Source organism: Nicotiana sylvestris, chromosome 3 (genome assembly GCF_000393655.2).
Source record: "Nicotiana sylvestris chromosome 3, ASM39365v2, whole genome shotgun sequence".
NCBI lineage: Eukaryota > Viridiplantae > Streptophyta > Magnoliopsida > Solanales > Solanaceae > Nicotiana > Nicotiana sylvestris.
In genome coordinates this window covers 50,736,190-50,754,089 of record NC_091059.1, presented here as the reverse complement: position 1 = coordinate 50,754,089, position 17,900 = coordinate 50,736,190, and the positions used below count along the sequence as shown (strand labels likewise).

Here is a 17,900-nt window from a genome sequence, read left to right as displayed (position 1 = left end):
TAAAAGGGTGAGACAAATGCAAAGAGCTCTTATGTTGAATAAATGCCAAAGTTCATTCGGCAAACAATTTATACAGAATACAAAGCCAAGGACGATAGTCACTCCATATTATAATAGCAACGAGATTTTTCGATTTTAAGCGAGTACAATGTAATCATTCTTAAGAATATCACACGAATTTTTTTCTATACCAGGTATGTTAAGGCTATCCCTTCTTTCTTCTTGGCATGATCCAAATAATACAAATGAAACGAGCAAAATACGCAACTTTCATAAATGACTCTATTCATAGAAATACTAGGGGTGCATATATTCTTGATTCCCCGTGTGGATTTTTGTTATATCTTCTATTCATGGGTCTCAGAAAAATACGCATTTTATAAAGCTTATCCGAAAGGCATGGATATTTATGGCATTCCGAGAAAATCTTATTAATGTATTTCGTATGCATTTCATGTATTTATATAGGTACATTTGCCCATGACCAGATGGCGTTATATACACACATATATGTATATATATATATATATATATATATGTATATGGGATATGGGAAAAGGTTATGACAATATATATACACCATCACTTGATCAGCTGGTATATGTTGATGATTTGACACATTGGCCGAGATGATATAATGGGATGCCCTCAAAGGCTTGATGATGTTATGAACACATATACCTATGTATGATATGACATTCATACGCATATGCATGACACTATAAGTATTTCATGATTTAAAGAGTTATCTGGACTTACAGGTTGTGTTATTTACTCTGTATTTTTTCCATGTCTGTTATGTACTTATTTATATGCCTTACATACTCGGTACATTATTCGTACCAACGTCCCTTTTTCCTGGGGATGCTGCATTTCATGCCCGCAGGTCCCGATAGACAGGTCGAGAGCCCTCCAAGTAGGCTATCAGCTCAACAGAAGATGTTGGTGCACTCCATTTGCTTCGGAATTGCTTGATTAGTTAGTATGATTTAGATGTGTATTGTTTGGTATGGTGGGATTCTGTCCCGACCTTTATGAAAATTATGTATTCTTAGAGGCTTATAGATAGATGTCATGTATGTAAAAGATTGTATGGCTTTGTCAGCCCATGTTCAGTACACGAGTGGTTATTTTGGTCTTATAGGCCAGTACTTCATATGTATAAGTTTGTATTGCCTCATGCTTTACTCCGATTCATTTACCTATGGTAGAATGATATGAAAGATACGTTACGTTGGTACTCGGTTGAGTAAGGTACTGGGTGCCCGCCACAGCCCATCGCTTAGGATCGTGACACCCCTCTAGGGCGACCCCTAACTAAGTGCATTCCACTCCGAGCTGACTGGGCGGGTGGTGATGTAACTGGTGCTGAAGATGCAGCAGGACTTCTCTGCTACGTTGAACCTCCATGACGACGAGGACAATGCCTACACACATGCCCAAACTCTCCACACTCAAAACAACTCTCTGGTGCTGGTGGTGGGGACTGAAGGTGTCAAGCCCCAAACCTAAGAAGGCATGGGTGGCACCCGGTGCCGTATTGGCCCGAGCGGACGAATTTGTAACTCTTTTTCCTGTAGCTATCATGGGACAACATGGCCACAACTCATAATGTATAACTATAAGTGGGAAAAAATGTATCAATGAACCATCTTTATGGTCTCTGACATACTGTACAAAATAAACCTTTGTCTACAAAGTCTTTAAGATTATTTGACATCAAATGGGACAGGGTAATGGCCTACCTATAAGTCTGTAGCAAAACTCTTACACGATGACTTATAGATTCAGCTGCACTCCGAATAAGGTGGAGTTTTACCGATATTTCGGTTAATGCCAATCTCGTCTACTATGAGTGCTCGTCAAACTGATTATCTATACCTACAGGCATGAATGCAACATCCACAACAAAAGGATGTCAGTACGAATAATGTACTGAGTATGTAAGGCATATAAATATATATATATATATATATAGATATATATATATAAAGAGCGTGAAAGAAACATGGAGTAAGGGATTCCAACTAAAAATCTGGATAGCTCTGTAAATCATAAATATTTATAGTGTCATGCACATGAGTATAAATGTCATATAATGCATAGGTCTGTACATACAAAACATCATCAATCCTCTGAGGCCACCGCATCATATCATCTCGGCCACTGTAGGAAAATCATCGACGTATACCAACTGATCAGATGGTGGTGCATATATAACATCGTAACCTTTTCCCATATCCCATATACATATATTTGTGTATATAACGTCATCCGGTCATGGGTCAATGTGCATGTATAAATGCATGAAATGCATATGAAATACGTTAATAAAATCTCTCGGAATATCATAAGGCCATTATGCCTTTGAGTAATATCATGAAGTAAACTTTATCAACTTACGTATTTTGTGAGACCTGTGAACAGATGATAGAATAATAGAAAACATGGAGAATTAAGAACATAGGCACTTCTATGAATAGAGTCATTTATAAAAATTGTATATTTGCACGTTTTGTTTGTGTCATATAAATCATGCCAAAAAGAAAGAAGGGGTAGCCGTAACATACCTGATACCTACCACATCTCACAAATCCAAAAATCAATATATTCCATGTGATTGAATCCCTGTGAGGCATTTTATCAAACACTTTGTACAAACTCTCCACACCACCAGATAGACCATACATATCCATTACAGAATTACCAACATAATTATCAAACCAAACAGCAGATTTCAACTCATAGCCATAAATCTTTTCACCTTCCTTAACCATTTTCAACTCACCAATATCTTTAAACACAAATGGATAGGAAAAATTATTAGGACACAAGCCACCTATTCTCAATTCATCGAACAAGATAAGGGGTTGTTTAAATTGACCAATTTTCACATATCCTTTAATCATTATATTGTACATGAACAATGTACGGTTGTGACAATAAGTGAAGATTTCTTGGCATAATTAAAGTCTCCTCCTTGGAGTGTATCTAGAGTTGTCCATAAACTCGAGACTATTTCTTGAATCAAACAACAAAGAAGTAGCTTTCTTTATTCTACAAGTGAACCAAGACTTAGTGAAGATGAGGAAAAGAAAAATATACACATTAGCTAGGCAAATAGTGGACTCTTCTTTATGAAATGGAACAACTCACGTTCTTAAAGACTTTTCCAAATATCACATCTCTAAGCTTACCACATAACATAATGACTCTAAGAGTCACTATTCCCATAAGGTAAGGCTGCCACGTTAATCTTTATACCAAAGACTTTAATTTCCTCGTTAATCTTACCTCCAAAATTATTAAGAAACCCTAATTATTCACATAATTAAGAATTATCTCAACTTACTTAAATTACTACTCACTTTTAACACACTTTAGATAACTTACTATAATGGTCATGTGGTACCATATAAAATAAATACATACGCTATTATTTAAAGTATCCATGTAAAAATATATATATTTTCTCAACTTCTAATTTTCCTATCTCATATAAAGAGTACTAATTTTCGTACGCTTATGTCTCGACCCCAGTTTGCCCTCCGTAAACTGTAGTGACGACACCTAGTCTCTACGACTAGGTAAGCCTAACAAGTGCGGAAAATAAACTAAATTTGCGGAATAAACAATCAAAAGCTGAAAACAACCGAAGGAAACAATATTTAAATGCCGCTCGGCATATACACATAAATTCTCAAAATCTGATACACTATCCAATAACCCGGAAACTCACGGATCCACAAGCTGAGAAAAACACTACATAGCTCTAACTCCGGAATATCTAATAAGAATAGGAAAGTACAGAAGGGATAAATACTAAAAGCACGAATAGAAAGGGACTTCCGGTCTGCGGACGCGGCAGATGTACCTCGAAGTCTCTAGAGCAGTCGCCTCCTCAAGGTTGATAGGCCTGAGTAAAGGTACCTGGATCTGCACATGAAAAATATGTGCAGAAGGGGCATGAGTACACCACAGCGGTACTCAGTAAGTGCCAAGCCTAACCTCCGTTGGGTAGTGACGAGGAAGGTCAGGGCCCTGCTGAGGTTAAATAAAATATAAATATCAATAGTAAAGAATAGAACAATATAAATAAGTATGGCAGTAAAATAACACAGGATGTATAGGACAACAACAACTGCACAGAAACAAGGTAAACATGGAAAGGAAATACAGCTCAGCACCAATAATAACAATCGGAGATCTCCCAGGATACTGTCCTGTAGTCCCATCTGTACATGTCTAGTGGACCTCCTGGGATCCTATCCCGTAGTCCAACTCATAGTGTGCAAGGATCTACCGGAATCCCGTTCTGTAGTCCCAAATGTAAATACCCAGTACTGGGGGAATCTACCGGGTGCATTCTCGTAGTTCCATATAACTGTGCAGGGGGATGTACCGGGAATCTAACCCATAATCCCAAAGTAAATGCACAGGGGGATCTACCGGGAATCTAACCCTTAGTGCCAAAGCAAACAGACAAGAGAGAGCTACCGAAATCCCACATCCGTAGTCCCAAAATAAATACACAGCAGCAACAAGAAGATATACAAAAATGGCAAAATTTCATATTAAGACAATAAGTGCTTCTAGTCTAGCATGCTGCACAGAATTCAAGTAAAGGCAGGTTGAATCAAATTAAGCAATTAAGTCACTTAGACATGCTTTTCTGAGCTAACAACAAGCTTAATAGTGCAAGTAATAGAAACAGGAAAGGAAATATGCTAGTATTTACTTAAAGAAAACCGGATTTTCCAACAATTAGCACAAGTACGCACTCGTCACCTCACGTACAAGGCATTTCAATTACCAGACATGCCAATCATAAGGGGAAGGTCCCCCCTCCCCCACAAGGTTAAACAAGGCACTTACCTCAAACCGGCTCAAAAATCAATCCAAAACAAAGCTCATGCCACGAGTACTCGACTCCGAATGGCCCAAATCTATTCAATTCCATTGCATAATGTAAATAAAACTTCAAGTAACGGATTCTACATTTAAATTCTAAGCTAATATGCGAAATTAGGTAAAATGACCAAAACACCCCTCGGGCCCACATCTCGGAATCGGGTAAAATTTATAGTTTGAGAATCCTCAAACTCTAACGAGTCTAACCATACCAAAATTATCCAAATCCGATGTTAAATCCCCAATCAAAACTCAATTTCTTGGTCTAAGAAATTTTCCCCAATTTTCATACAAATTTCGAAATTAAAGGATGAATTCATGTTTAGATTAATGAGTTACAAGCAAAAATGAGTCTAGAATCGTTACCCAATCGATATCTCTAAAAACCTCTTAAAATCTCGCTCATATCCGAGCTCCCAAGCTTAAGTTTTGATAAACAATGGCTAAACCCTCGATTTTGAAATCTTATATCTGCCCAGGTAATTCCTTCTTCGCGAACGCGAGTCTACTATCGCGAACGCGATGCACAAAAGTCCTGCTGGCCAAATTCCTCTTTCGCGAACGTGAAGTCCACTCGCGAATGCGTATCTTACATGGGCAGACCCTACGCGAATGCGAAGACCAACGAGTCCTTACCTTCGCAAATGCGGGACATCATCGCGAACGCGAAGCACATTCCAGTTGCTTCACCCAGACGCTCTACGCGAACGTGAGATCCGCTCACGAACGTGATGAAGGTTTTCTCTTCAACACAACAGCAGAAAATCTGCAATCTTTCCAAGTCCAAAAATTGTCCGTTGAGCATCCGAAACACACCTGAGGCCCTCGGGACCTCAACCAAACCTGCCAACCAATCCTAAAACATCATTCAAACTTGTTCCAACCTTCGGAACGCTCAAAACAACATCAAAACACCTATTTTTATCGGATTCAAGCCTAAGAATTCCAAAAACTCTAAAAACACGCTTTCAATCAGAAAGTCTATCAAACCTCGTCCAAATGACCTGAAATTTTGCACACACGTCACATTCAACACTACGGAGCTACTCCAACTTCCTGAATTCCATTACGACCCTCATATCAAAATCCCACTATCCGACCGGAAACTTTAAAAATTCAACTTTCGGCATTTCAAGCCTAAATTAGCTACGGACCTCCTAAACTCAATCCAAACACACTCCTAATCCTAAAATCACCCAACGGAGCTGACGAAACCATAGGATTTCCATTCCAAGGTCGTCTTCATACTGCTCCGGCTACGGTCAACTCTCCAACACTTAAGCTCTCATTTAGGGATTAAGTGTCCCAAAACTCTCCGAAACTCAAAACCAAACATCCCGGTAAATCAAAATAGTAAAAATAAACTCGGAAAAAGCAGTTAATAGGGGATCGGGGCGTTAATTCTTAAGATGACCGGCCGGGTCGTCACATCCTCCTACACTTAAACATTCGTTCGTCCTCGAACGAGCACAAAGATATACCTGATGTAGTGAAAAGATGAGGGGAACATCTGCACATATCCTGCTCGATCTCCTAGGTTGCCTCCTCGACCGGCTGACCCCTCAACTGAACCTTCACTGATGTAATGTTCTTTGACCTCAGCTTTTTGACCTGCCTGTCCAATATTGAAACTGGCTCCTCAACATAAGATAGATCCTTGTCCAACTGGACTGAACTGAAATCCAACATGTGTGACGGATCACCATGATACCTCCGGAGCATCGAAACATGAAATACCAGATGAACTCCTGCCAAATTGGAAGGTAAGGCAAGCTCATAAGAAACCTCCCCAAGGCGCCTCAATATCATAAAAGGGCCAACAAAACCTAGGACTCAACTTCCCTTTCTTCCAAAATCTCATAACGCCATTCATAGGCGAAACTCGAAGCAAAACCAGCTCTCCAACCATATAGGAAACATCACGAACCTTCCGATCCATGTAACTCTTCTGTCTGGACTGGGTTGTACAGAGTCTATCCTGAATCACCTTAATCTTCTCCAAAACATCCTAAACTAAGTCTGTGCCCAATAATCTAGCCTCACCCGGCTCAAACCAACCTACCGGGGATCTACACCGTCTCCCATATAAAGCCTCATAAGGTGCCATTTGAATGCTTGACTGATAGCTGTTGTTATAAGCAAACTCCACCTATGGCAAGAACTGATCCCAAGACCCTCCAAACTCAGTCACATATGCACGGAGCATATCCTCAAGAATTTGAATAGTGCGTTCAGACTGTCCGTTTGTCTGAGGGTGAAATGTTGTACTCAACTCCACCCGAGTACCCAACTCATGCTGAACGGCCCTCCAGAATCGTGATGTGAACTAAGTACCCCTATCTGAGATGATGGACACTGGAATATCATGCAGACGAGCAATCTCCCGGATATAAATCTCCAACAGTCGCTCCGAAGAATAAGTAGTACACACAGGAATGAAATGAGCGGACTTGGTCAGCCGATCCACAATCACCCAAATAGCATCAAACTTCCTCAAAGTCCGTCGGAGCCCAACTACAAAGTCCATGGTGATCCGCTCCCACTTCCACTCCAGAATCTCTATTTGCTGAAGCAACCCACCCGGTTTCTGGTGCTTATGCTTCACCTATTGACAGTTGAGACACCGAGATACAAACCCAACTATATCTTTCTTCATCCGCCTCCACCAATATTGCTGCCTCAAACCCTGATACATCTTTGCGACACCCAGATGGATAGAATACCACGAACTATGGGCCTCCTCTAGAATCAACTATTGCAGCCCATCAACATTGGGTACACAAATCCGACTATGCATCCTCAATGCCCCATCACTACCAATAGTCACATCTCTAGCATCACCGTGCTGAACCTTGTCCTTGAGGACAAGCAAAAGGGGGTCATCATACTGCCGCTCCCTAATACACTCAAATAAGGAAGACCGAGAAACCACGCAAGCTAGAGCCCGACTGGAATCCGAAAGATCCAATCTCACAAACTGGCTGGCTAAGGCCTGAACATCCATTGCCATAGGCCTCTCCGATGCTGGTAAATAAGCCAAACTCCCCAAACTCTTTGCCCGGTGACTCAAAGCATCAGCCACCATATTGGCCTTTCCCGGGTGATATAAAATAGTGATATCATAATCCTTCAGCAACTCTAACCACCTCCTCTGGTGCAAATTTAGATCCTTTTGCTTGAACAGGTGCTGCAAGCTCCGATGGTCAGTATAAATCTCATAGGGAACCCCATATAAATAATGGCGCCAAATCATCAAGGCGTGAATAATGGCAGCTAACTTAAGGTTGTGAACAGGGTAGTTTTTCTCATGTATCTTCAATTTTCTGGACGCGTGGCAATCACCCTACCATCTTGCATCAATACCGCTCTGAGGCCAACCCTCGAGGTATCACAATAGACTGTATAAGACCCTGAACCTATAGGCAGTATTAAAATTGGGGTTGTAGTCAAAGCTATCTTGAGCGTCTGGAAGATCACCTCACACTCCTCCGTCCACTGAAACGGATCTTCCTTCTGGGTCAACCTTGTCATAGGGGCTGCAATCGATGAAACCCCCTTCACAAAATGGCTATAGTAGCCTACCAAACCAAGGAAACTACGGATCTCGGTAGCTGAGAATGGTCTGGACTAACTTTGCACGGCCTCTATCTTCTTCGGATCCACCTGAATACATCAATCGATAACATATGGCCTAAGAACGCCACTGAATCCAACCAGAACTCACATTTTGAGAACTTAGCATATAACTTCTTCTCTCTCAAAGTCTGAAGCACAGTCCTCGAGTGCTGCTCATGATCTTCCCGACTCCGGGAATACACCAGAATATTATCAATAAAGATAATGATGAACGAGTCAAGATACGGTCAAAACACACTGTGCATCAAATGCATAAAGGCTGTTGGGGCATTGGTCAGCCCAAATGACATAACAAGGAACTCGTAATGACCATACCGAGTCCTGCAAGCAGTCTTCGGGATATCTGGCTCCCGAATCTTCAACTGATGGTAACCTTTGTGCAAGTCAATCTTAGAAAACACCCGTGTGCCCTGAAGCTGGTCAAACGGATCATCAATACTAAGCAAATTATAATGGTTCTTCACTGTAACCTTGTTCAACTGGCGATAATCAATACACATACGCATAGAACCATCATTTTTCTTCACAAACAAGACATGAGCACCCCAAGATGATACACTGGGCCGAATAAAACCCTTATCAAGCAATTCCTGTAACTGATCCTTCAACTCCTTCAACTCAGGATAAGCCATACGATACGGAGGAATAGAAACAGGCTGAGTTCCCGGCAATAGATAAATGCCAAAATCAATATCTTTATCAGGAGGCATGCCTAGGAGATCAGCTGGAAACACATCGGGAAAATCCCGTACTACTAGAACTGAATCAACTGAAGGGGTATCAATACTGACATCTCTCACATAAGCTTATATGGTGTACAAAGAAGACAATTCAGCCCATTCAAAGCTACCACTAGCAGTCTTTGGAAGTACATGAACAAGTCCAGGTTTGTGTATTTAGCCTTACATTTAGGTCTTTGTGCTCATATGCTATGATGAGGTGCTCATTATACTATCTCCTATCTTTCATTTCTAGGTTCATGTTCAACATTTGGTCATATACATGCAATTTGGATTTCTGGAGAGCTACTGAAGGTTGTGTTGGAGGTTGGAGATTCACATTTGCCATGTCCTACAGAATGCAAAACTTGGCGCCTGGTGAGAGATTTAGAGGTGCTACTGTGAGGTTTTGCCCTTCGCCTCTGGATAAACACAAAACAATGCTTTCGAAGCTTGTTCATTACTTCATGTAATAGTTAGTATACTCATTGTAGTTAGTTGTAGTGATATTCCTTTAATTTGGTTTTGGACAAGTTCTAAGCATTGGATCCGATTTTGGATTGATTTATATATAGTAACCACTAGGCACCTTGCCTAGTGGTATATTTTCTAAGTACTCTAACAATTGAATGGTGCAAAGAAAACAAGCAAATACGTAAAAAGAATTCAATGAGATGAGAATATTTCAGGGTTATGGGATGAATGCCTCTCCTATTGCACTCTTTCGGTTGATTTAATCACTTAATTTATCTAATTTGTTGATTTACATAGTTTATTATGCTAGCAAAGTTCTTATCACGCCCCAACCTCAGAGAGCATGACCGGTGCTCAACCGAGATACCTCGGTCAAGCAAGCCTGCTAGATGGCTTTTACCCAACCTTGCCCATTAACAATATAAGATTTAGTACAAGTGATAGACAAGAGAAGAGTCAAGTGTTCCATATTCTTTTTCCATTACTCAAAAGATATTCATTTACGATTTCCAAAATATTCAAGTTTATAGATATGATGAAAAATATGTTTGCCAAAGTACCAACACTTCTAGTTCAATTTCCAACATCAAACACCACTCATACTATAGCTACGGAGCCTCTGAGTACAATGGAAGAGTAATATGGAAGTGTCGGCGACAAGGCCCTGGCTATACCTCAAAACACAATGTACAACATCAAGTGACATTAGGCCTGGAGTAGAGTAGGGCTCACCAAAACCTGCTAAATATAGAGTGACTGCTAACGAGGACTAAAGCTGTCCGTTGATGAACAACCTGCATCTATTGAAGATGCAACTCCCCCGGCAAAAGGGACATTAGTACATGTGGAATATTACTAGTATGTAAAGCTAAGGTCCTCTTTTGAAATAGAATGTCAATATCAGAAGAGGAAACACCATAGAAGAAACAAGTAACAATCAATGATATGCAAATGCCAAGTTAAAACATAACAATTTTCAAAATATGAAAATAATATATATTTTTGGTTAGGAGATCAATAGAACCGATATACCACCATGTTTTTAGCACGATGTCTATCACGCCCAATTGCCTAGGCTATCTCCCCACAGACAATGAGGTTTGACATATGATGCGGAAAAAAAAGTGTTACCAAGAGTAATGCCACCATGTGCTGCCATGGCGTCCGATCTCTACCAGATCGGCTAGGCCGCCTTCCTACGTATGCCGTGTGGTTTGACTTTACAATTTACAGCTAATATCAATCTCATTCCAATCAATAAGAATAATCACAATTAACCCCTATAGTTTTGGGCGTGGGCCTTATGACCCAACCTTACTCGGTTGCTAATGATACCCCCAAATTTTATTTTATTTTTGCAAACAAAGGTAACATAAATACAAATGTATTCACCTCATCATATTTCACATTTTATAAATCTTTATTAGTATTTTCAACCACTCACAACAACAATATTTCCTTGGTTCTTTTGGCCATTCACAAGATTCTTTATTCATGGCACAGTGGCCGTATTTCATATTCCACACCTTCTTTTCTTTACTTTGAAGGATAACCATCAAACATCAACATATAGAATATTTCGGAAATCACAACTTTATGTTCATTGGTAATAAAGGCTTTAAACACATTAGATCCTTTTTCAAAGTATGGAGCACAATGACTTGTAATCACAACACAAGTTAAAAATCACAAGCGAGTAATATACCATACCTTTTTCAAATACTTCTTCACAAAGGGTAATACACAATTTGAACTTTTGAGTACGTAAGAACTCGAATCACATTGAAAATATTTATAAATGAGGGCATGGTGATTTACGATTTAAACACGACTTCAGATCAAATGCACTAGCTACAATAACCATGGCCTCGTTTTATATCTCACTTTAGTTCTTTCACTTTCAAGCATATTTATAGGTCATCAACAGTAAGAGCATTTGGGATCAAGGTCTTAAGCAAGATTATGAACAATAGGGGTCCTAGGCACATTGAGTTTCCTTTCACAATTGGGTAACAACTTGTAGTTAAAACATAATATTCCGACATATTGGCCACAGTTGAATACATTTCCGAAGGAGAGAACAATATGATAGGAGCATTTGGTACACATATCTAGTACATATCTTTTAACACAAGTTATTCGAAATAGTCAAATATATAACATTTGTACGGGATAACTCGGAACATGGAAATTAGGAACTTTGGCCAACCATACTTGAAACTTATGAGAGTCATCATGGAATTCGGTTCTGAGAGAGAAATTTAGCTAACATACCTTGTTTGAGCTTTCCTTAAAGTACTACAATGTCCCAACACTCCTAGCAATATCAATCTATAGGAAGATAGCAAAAACCATATAATAACTAGAGGGATTCTCATGGTGTAACTCTCTTAGGGATTTTGTCAAACACCTATCATGCAAAATAGTCTACAATGCTCTATAATGGTACTTCCTTCCTCTCTCAACCAATTTCAACAAGAAACTACTCAAAATGGTTCATTAACCCCACTTACAACAACCCATTGTCACATGCATGGCCTATTTCCAACCCCACAATATACTTGAACTCATAACCACTTGCATGAAAGCTTAGGAGTAGGACTTACCTGAATAGATGATAATCTAGTGATTGGCTTCCTTGATTCTTGAAGATTGGTGCAAGATTGGATGATTAGAATATTAGGTTTTCTCCTTCTCTCTCTAAAATGCTCTTATATCTCTCTAAAATTATCAAAAATTCGCTTCAAAATGAGCCCCTAAGGCTATTTATCAACATGGGGTCGGGTTATAAAAATACAAAATGGGCCCTCCGAACTCAGGTCTGCGGTGGACCGCATAACAGATATGCGACCCGCAAAATGGGCCGCGAAAAGGATGCCAAGAACTGGGTTGGTCTACGATAGGTATGCAGTCTGCAAACCACTTATGTGGCCACAGAATGTATCGCAAAATCGCCCAAAAAAATTCCTCCTGCCAAATCTGTGACAAAAAATGTGAACCATGAAATGGATGTACGATCACATAAATGACCAAAAAACGTCCTTCAAATTTCTACTAACTTTCTGCTCAACTCCACGATGGATATGCTGCATGCAGAGTGGTTTTGCAGTCGTGAACTTGACCGTAGAACTGCCTTTTTTAGCTAAAAAGTCCACCAACTTCTTCAATGCATTCTACAACCCAAAACTTGAATTCATCGGCAGAATTTTACGGAGCCTTATAGTTATTTGAACGCTTCTCTTTCCTATTCCAGCCAACATAAGACTATATGTGTATGGAATAAAAATTAACAAGAATGCATGTGTATTTACTGCAAAAATAACAAAGTAAAGCAATTGAAATATGTCTATCCTAATCGCGAATCTATTCTCTGATGCCCAAATTCAAGAACGAGCTTTATTCAATCATATATACAATCTATAGTTCCCATTTTCGAGTACAACTATAAATTCATTGATAGTATTCTGTTGTTAGCTACGCAATAGAATATTTAAGTGCAACATTGAATAAATAAATTAATATGATAAAATCAAGCAATATTATCAACCGTCAAACTTTAATAGTCAATAACGACCCATAACCCCTGAATAATAAGGTTCTTAGTCAATCATGTTCATGACTATAATTATAATATTATTTTAAACATAAAAGTTATGAAAACTAGATGAAATATGGAAGAATCGAGGAATTCCATGCTCGGTTTTTGTTTTTGTGCCTTTTGCGCCTCCAAAATTAATCAACCCCCAAAAAATCATGTTTAGGGGGTATTATAGGTTAGGGCCAGAGGCCCCAAGCCAACATCTAAGTAGAAAATATTTAATGCATGGACTTGGAAAGGACCATGCTTCAAAGCTCGTCATGCCTGGTGTAGAGCGCGCCCTGGAGCTCGCTATGATTGTTGCATCGTGCAATGCATCTCGCCTGGGACCAGGCGTCACCTGGTTATGGGCCTCATGCAATTTTTTGCCTTTTTGTGCTCTTTTTGTGTATCTTTAACATCATTGTGTGCAACCTTCAGGCATTTTCATCCTCTAACGATCCTACAGAAACAACACAATTAAGCTCAAATGTCGCCCAATTAATCATTAAAACACTAAAACGTAAGGTAAGAAATGCACTACAAATATACATTTATAGCCAAACATTAAGAAATACCCCAAAACGATGTTTTAATGGTCCCAATATGATCGTATGGTGATTTTGGACTTAGGCGTATGCCCGAAATTGAATTTGGAGGTTCCTAGGATGAATTGGCTCTTTTTGCTGAAAGTTGGCAATTTAAAAGTTTTTAAATTTCCTGAGTTTGACCTTGGGTTGACTTTGTGACTATCAGGTTCATATTTTAGTTTCGGCACTTGAAAAAGGCCCGTTTTGTCATTTGGAACTTATGTAAAAAGTTTGGTGTTGTCATATTATGATTTATATCATTATCTTACAGGCTTACCTAGTTAAGAACTAGATGCCATAACGACCCTATGGTAGGATTTGGGTCGTGACACCTTTGCATTATTCTCCATCTCAGCGTACTAATCTATTTGAAGGTACATATGATCGTAACAGTTGCTATGAAGGTTAGTTCTTCTATCGCACATACTGGTGGAACACATTGCTTGTGAGAAACATCAATGTGTGTCATTGGTATATGATGCACATTCAGATGGGTGAGGGTAGTGGTTTTATGAGGAAGGGTATAGGCAGGGTTACTTAACTGGAGGAATTTGTGAGGTGTGAACATATTTTAGAACATACGGTTTATATATGAAGGGGATTTGGTGGGTTGGCAGGAGTGACTGGAGGTATAACATGAGAAGCAGTAAGAGGTATTATGCTAGTTATGGTAACAAGTGTATTTGAAAATTGTTGTTTAGATGGAAAAAAATATTTACGTAGTGGTGTATCTAATGATGGTGTATACAGTCAAAATCAAAGAGCTCGATTTCGAAGTCTTGAATTGGGCTATAAGTTTGAGTTCGGGCAACTCGAAGAAGGGGTCGGACCCGACTGAGGGACACACACCTCGAGGAAGCGAATCGAAGGCCATGCACGGCCGACATCGAGGGAAGTAAAATCTTGAAGACACTTAAGAAAGAGCGGGAATTTCTCAAGGACACGTGAGTCAGGGCATAAATTAAAGGATAAGATTTGTACGAAATGGTACAAGTCCGTACTACGTTATTGTACACCTGTACCAATAGAACTCTTTACTACAATTAGGAATGTACTATATTAGGGTTTTCTCCTCCTATATAAAGTGGACCCCCAATCATTTTGTAAGCATCATCTCACATTATTCACTGCAATAGAATATTCTACTCTTCTTTTCTTTTTTTACCGTGCTCAACAAGCGTTCTTCAGCTTTATTGTTTTTACTTTCATACTTCATTGCTCTTAGCTGACCTCAAGGCCCCAAAAAAGTCGAGCTGGAGGTCCTCGTTATTATAGTAACACTGGTTTGGTTTATCAATTCTTCTTACTTAAACTTGACATTACTTGTATATTCACTAGTGTTAGAATAAATCACATATCTTTAAAACCACAAATCACATTTAATAGTTACACCAATTTTTCGAGGAAACAGTTTGGCGCCCACCATGGGGCTAAAGCTAATAGTGATTATTTTAGTGCTAGTATTCTGTTAATACATGTTATTCTTCATACTTTTTCTTGTCAAAGATTCTTTGATTTCAGGCTTAATTATGTCTAGCACACAGAATGCACCTATTCACGAGGACGAAGGTCTTGTAGAAAACAGTGGTATAGGGTTCGGTGTACCACCCATAAACCCTGAGGGAGCGCCAAATATGGAGCCAGTTGATATCAGTTCGTACAACGCTCTGAACACGGACGCAGGCACAGACCCCGCAAGGAACGCATACAAGGATGCCCAGGCAGGAGGCCAGGATACACAAGGGATGGAAGAAGGAGGAGTTAGCCTCCAAGTGATATTCAAGATGTTGCAAGCTCAGCAAGTTGCTATCGCTCAGCTTCAGAGTCAGAACAGAACTCCTGAAACCGTCGAACCAATATACGCCCGGCAGGAGCCAGTGCTAGAAAGGCCCAACGAAAGCGGATTGGGGACTGACCCCACAATCATGAAAATGTTCGAGGAACTGCCTAAAAGAATCGAGTTAGGAGAAAAGAAGATAGAAGACAACGATAAGAAGGTGGAAACTTATATCCCTAGGTAGACCAAATACCGGGAGCACCTCCAGTTTTGAAAAGTCTAGATGCCAAAAAATTCATACAAAAACCTTTCCCCCCAAGTGTGGCTCCGATGCCCATTCCCAAGAAATTTTACATGCCCGATATACCAAAATACAACGGAACAACTGACCCTAACGAATATATTACCTCATACACTTGTTGAATCAATGGAAATGACTTGAATGACGATGAAATCGAGTCAGTATTATTGAAAATGTTTGGGGAAACACTATCAAAAGGAGTTATGATATGGTATCACAACTTAGCTCCTAACTCAATAGATTAATTTGCTATGTTGGCAGACGCCTTCTTGAAAGAACATGCCGGGGCTATAAAGGTGGCCACAAGAAAATCGAACGTCTTCAAAATAAAATAAAGGGATGACGAGATGCTAAGGGAGTTCGTGTCCCGATTTCAGATGGAAAGGATGGAATTGCCATCGGTCTCTGATGACTGGGCAGTTCACGCCTTTATGCAAGGTTTGAGTGAAAGAAGCTCGATTGCATCTCGACAGCTAAAGCAGAACTTGATTGAATATCCTACTGTGACATGGTCGGATGTGCACAATTGCTATCAGTAAAACATTAGGGTCGAGGACGACCAGTTAGGAGCCCCCTCGTGCTCAGTTCATCCTAACAGATCCGCAGCCAAGCCTCCGAGGACACAGACCGGGGATCAAGATTTAACAAGGAAAGATATCAACTGTAAGTCGAAGATAGGAGGAACATTTCAAGGCATAATGCACCTTGGAATGATCGAAGAGTAGATCGAGGCCAAAATGCGAGGGACTCATGAGCAAAATCGGGTTCGACAGGTGCTCGGGACTAGTGGAGGCACCTAAATTTTTAGAATACAACTTCAACATCGATGCCTCGGGTATCGTCTCAGCCATTGGCGAAGTTAGAGATACTAGATGGCCCAAGCCTATACAGACCGATCCTTCTCAAGGGAATCCCAACATAATATGTAAGTATCATGGTACTCAGAGGCATAGGACCGAGGATTGCAGGTAGCTTATGGAGGAGGTAGCCCGATTGTTCAACGAAGGGCGTCTTCATGAATTTCTCAGTGACCGGGATAAGAACCATTTCGGGGAAAGAGATGCAAACAAGAAGAATGAACCTAAAGAACATCAATAGGTCATTCACATGATCATCAGTGGAGTCGACATCCCACAGGGGCCTATATTCAAACGTACCAAAGTATCCAACACAAAAGAGAAATAGACTCGGAGCTTTGTGCCCAAGGATGCCCTATTGTTCTGTGACGAGGAAATAGAGCATGTATCCCAGCATCACAACGATGCCCTGGTAATCTTTATAATTTTAAATAGAGTTCAGGTAAAACGTGTTTTAGTGGTTCCAGGTAGCTTTGTGAACATAATGAGATCGAGGATCGTGAAACAACTAGGCCTGCAAAATTAGATTGTACCTGCATCCCAGGTGCTGAATGGTTTCAAAATGGCAAGTGAAACAACAAAGGGAGAAATTATTTTGCCAGTAAACATAGTCAGGACCATACAAGACACCAGGTTCCATGTCATCAAAGGTGACATGAGGTATAACGCACTCCTCGGAAGGCCATGGATACACAACATGAGGGCAGTGCGATCGACCCTCCATCAGATGATGAAGTTTCTGACAAAGGAAGGAGTAAAAATAGTCCACGGAGAACAACATGCTGCAAAAGAGATGTTTGCAATTGAGGAAGTGGTGCCGATGTCGGAACCCTTGACCCGGGAGAAGTCGAGCCTCAAAGATAAACATGTGGCTAAGTAGCAATCACAACTCCAAGTATAGATGGAAGCAGGATAAACATGTAACCGAATGTGAAGAAGGGAACTTCCTAGCTCCACGAACCTCCATTGTCCCCGAGAAGCCCGATGCTACCAAGTAAAACGCTTAAAAGAAAGGTACCCCTGAGAACGGGATTAACCCTCGAACTCAGGAAAAAACT

General features: G+C 40.1%; 1 protein-coding gene across 1 annotated transcript; it reads right to left on the bottom strand.

Annotated features, from left to right (window-relative positions):
• Nucleotides 1–2,399: 2,399 nt before the first annotated feature.
• Nucleotides 2,400–2,909, bottom strand: LOC138887338 (pentatricopeptide repeat-containing protein At1g31430-like). Its single transcript, XM_070169073.1, has 2 exons — nt 2,571–2,909; nt 2,400–2,417 (listed from the first exon to the last, which is right to left on the bottom strand). The coding sequence occupies exons 1-2, from the start codon at nt 2,907–2,909 to the stop codon at nt 2,400–2,402; spliced, it is 357 nt and encodes a 118-aa protein (XP_070025174.1).
• Nucleotides 2,910–17,900: the final 14,991 nt, after the last annotated feature.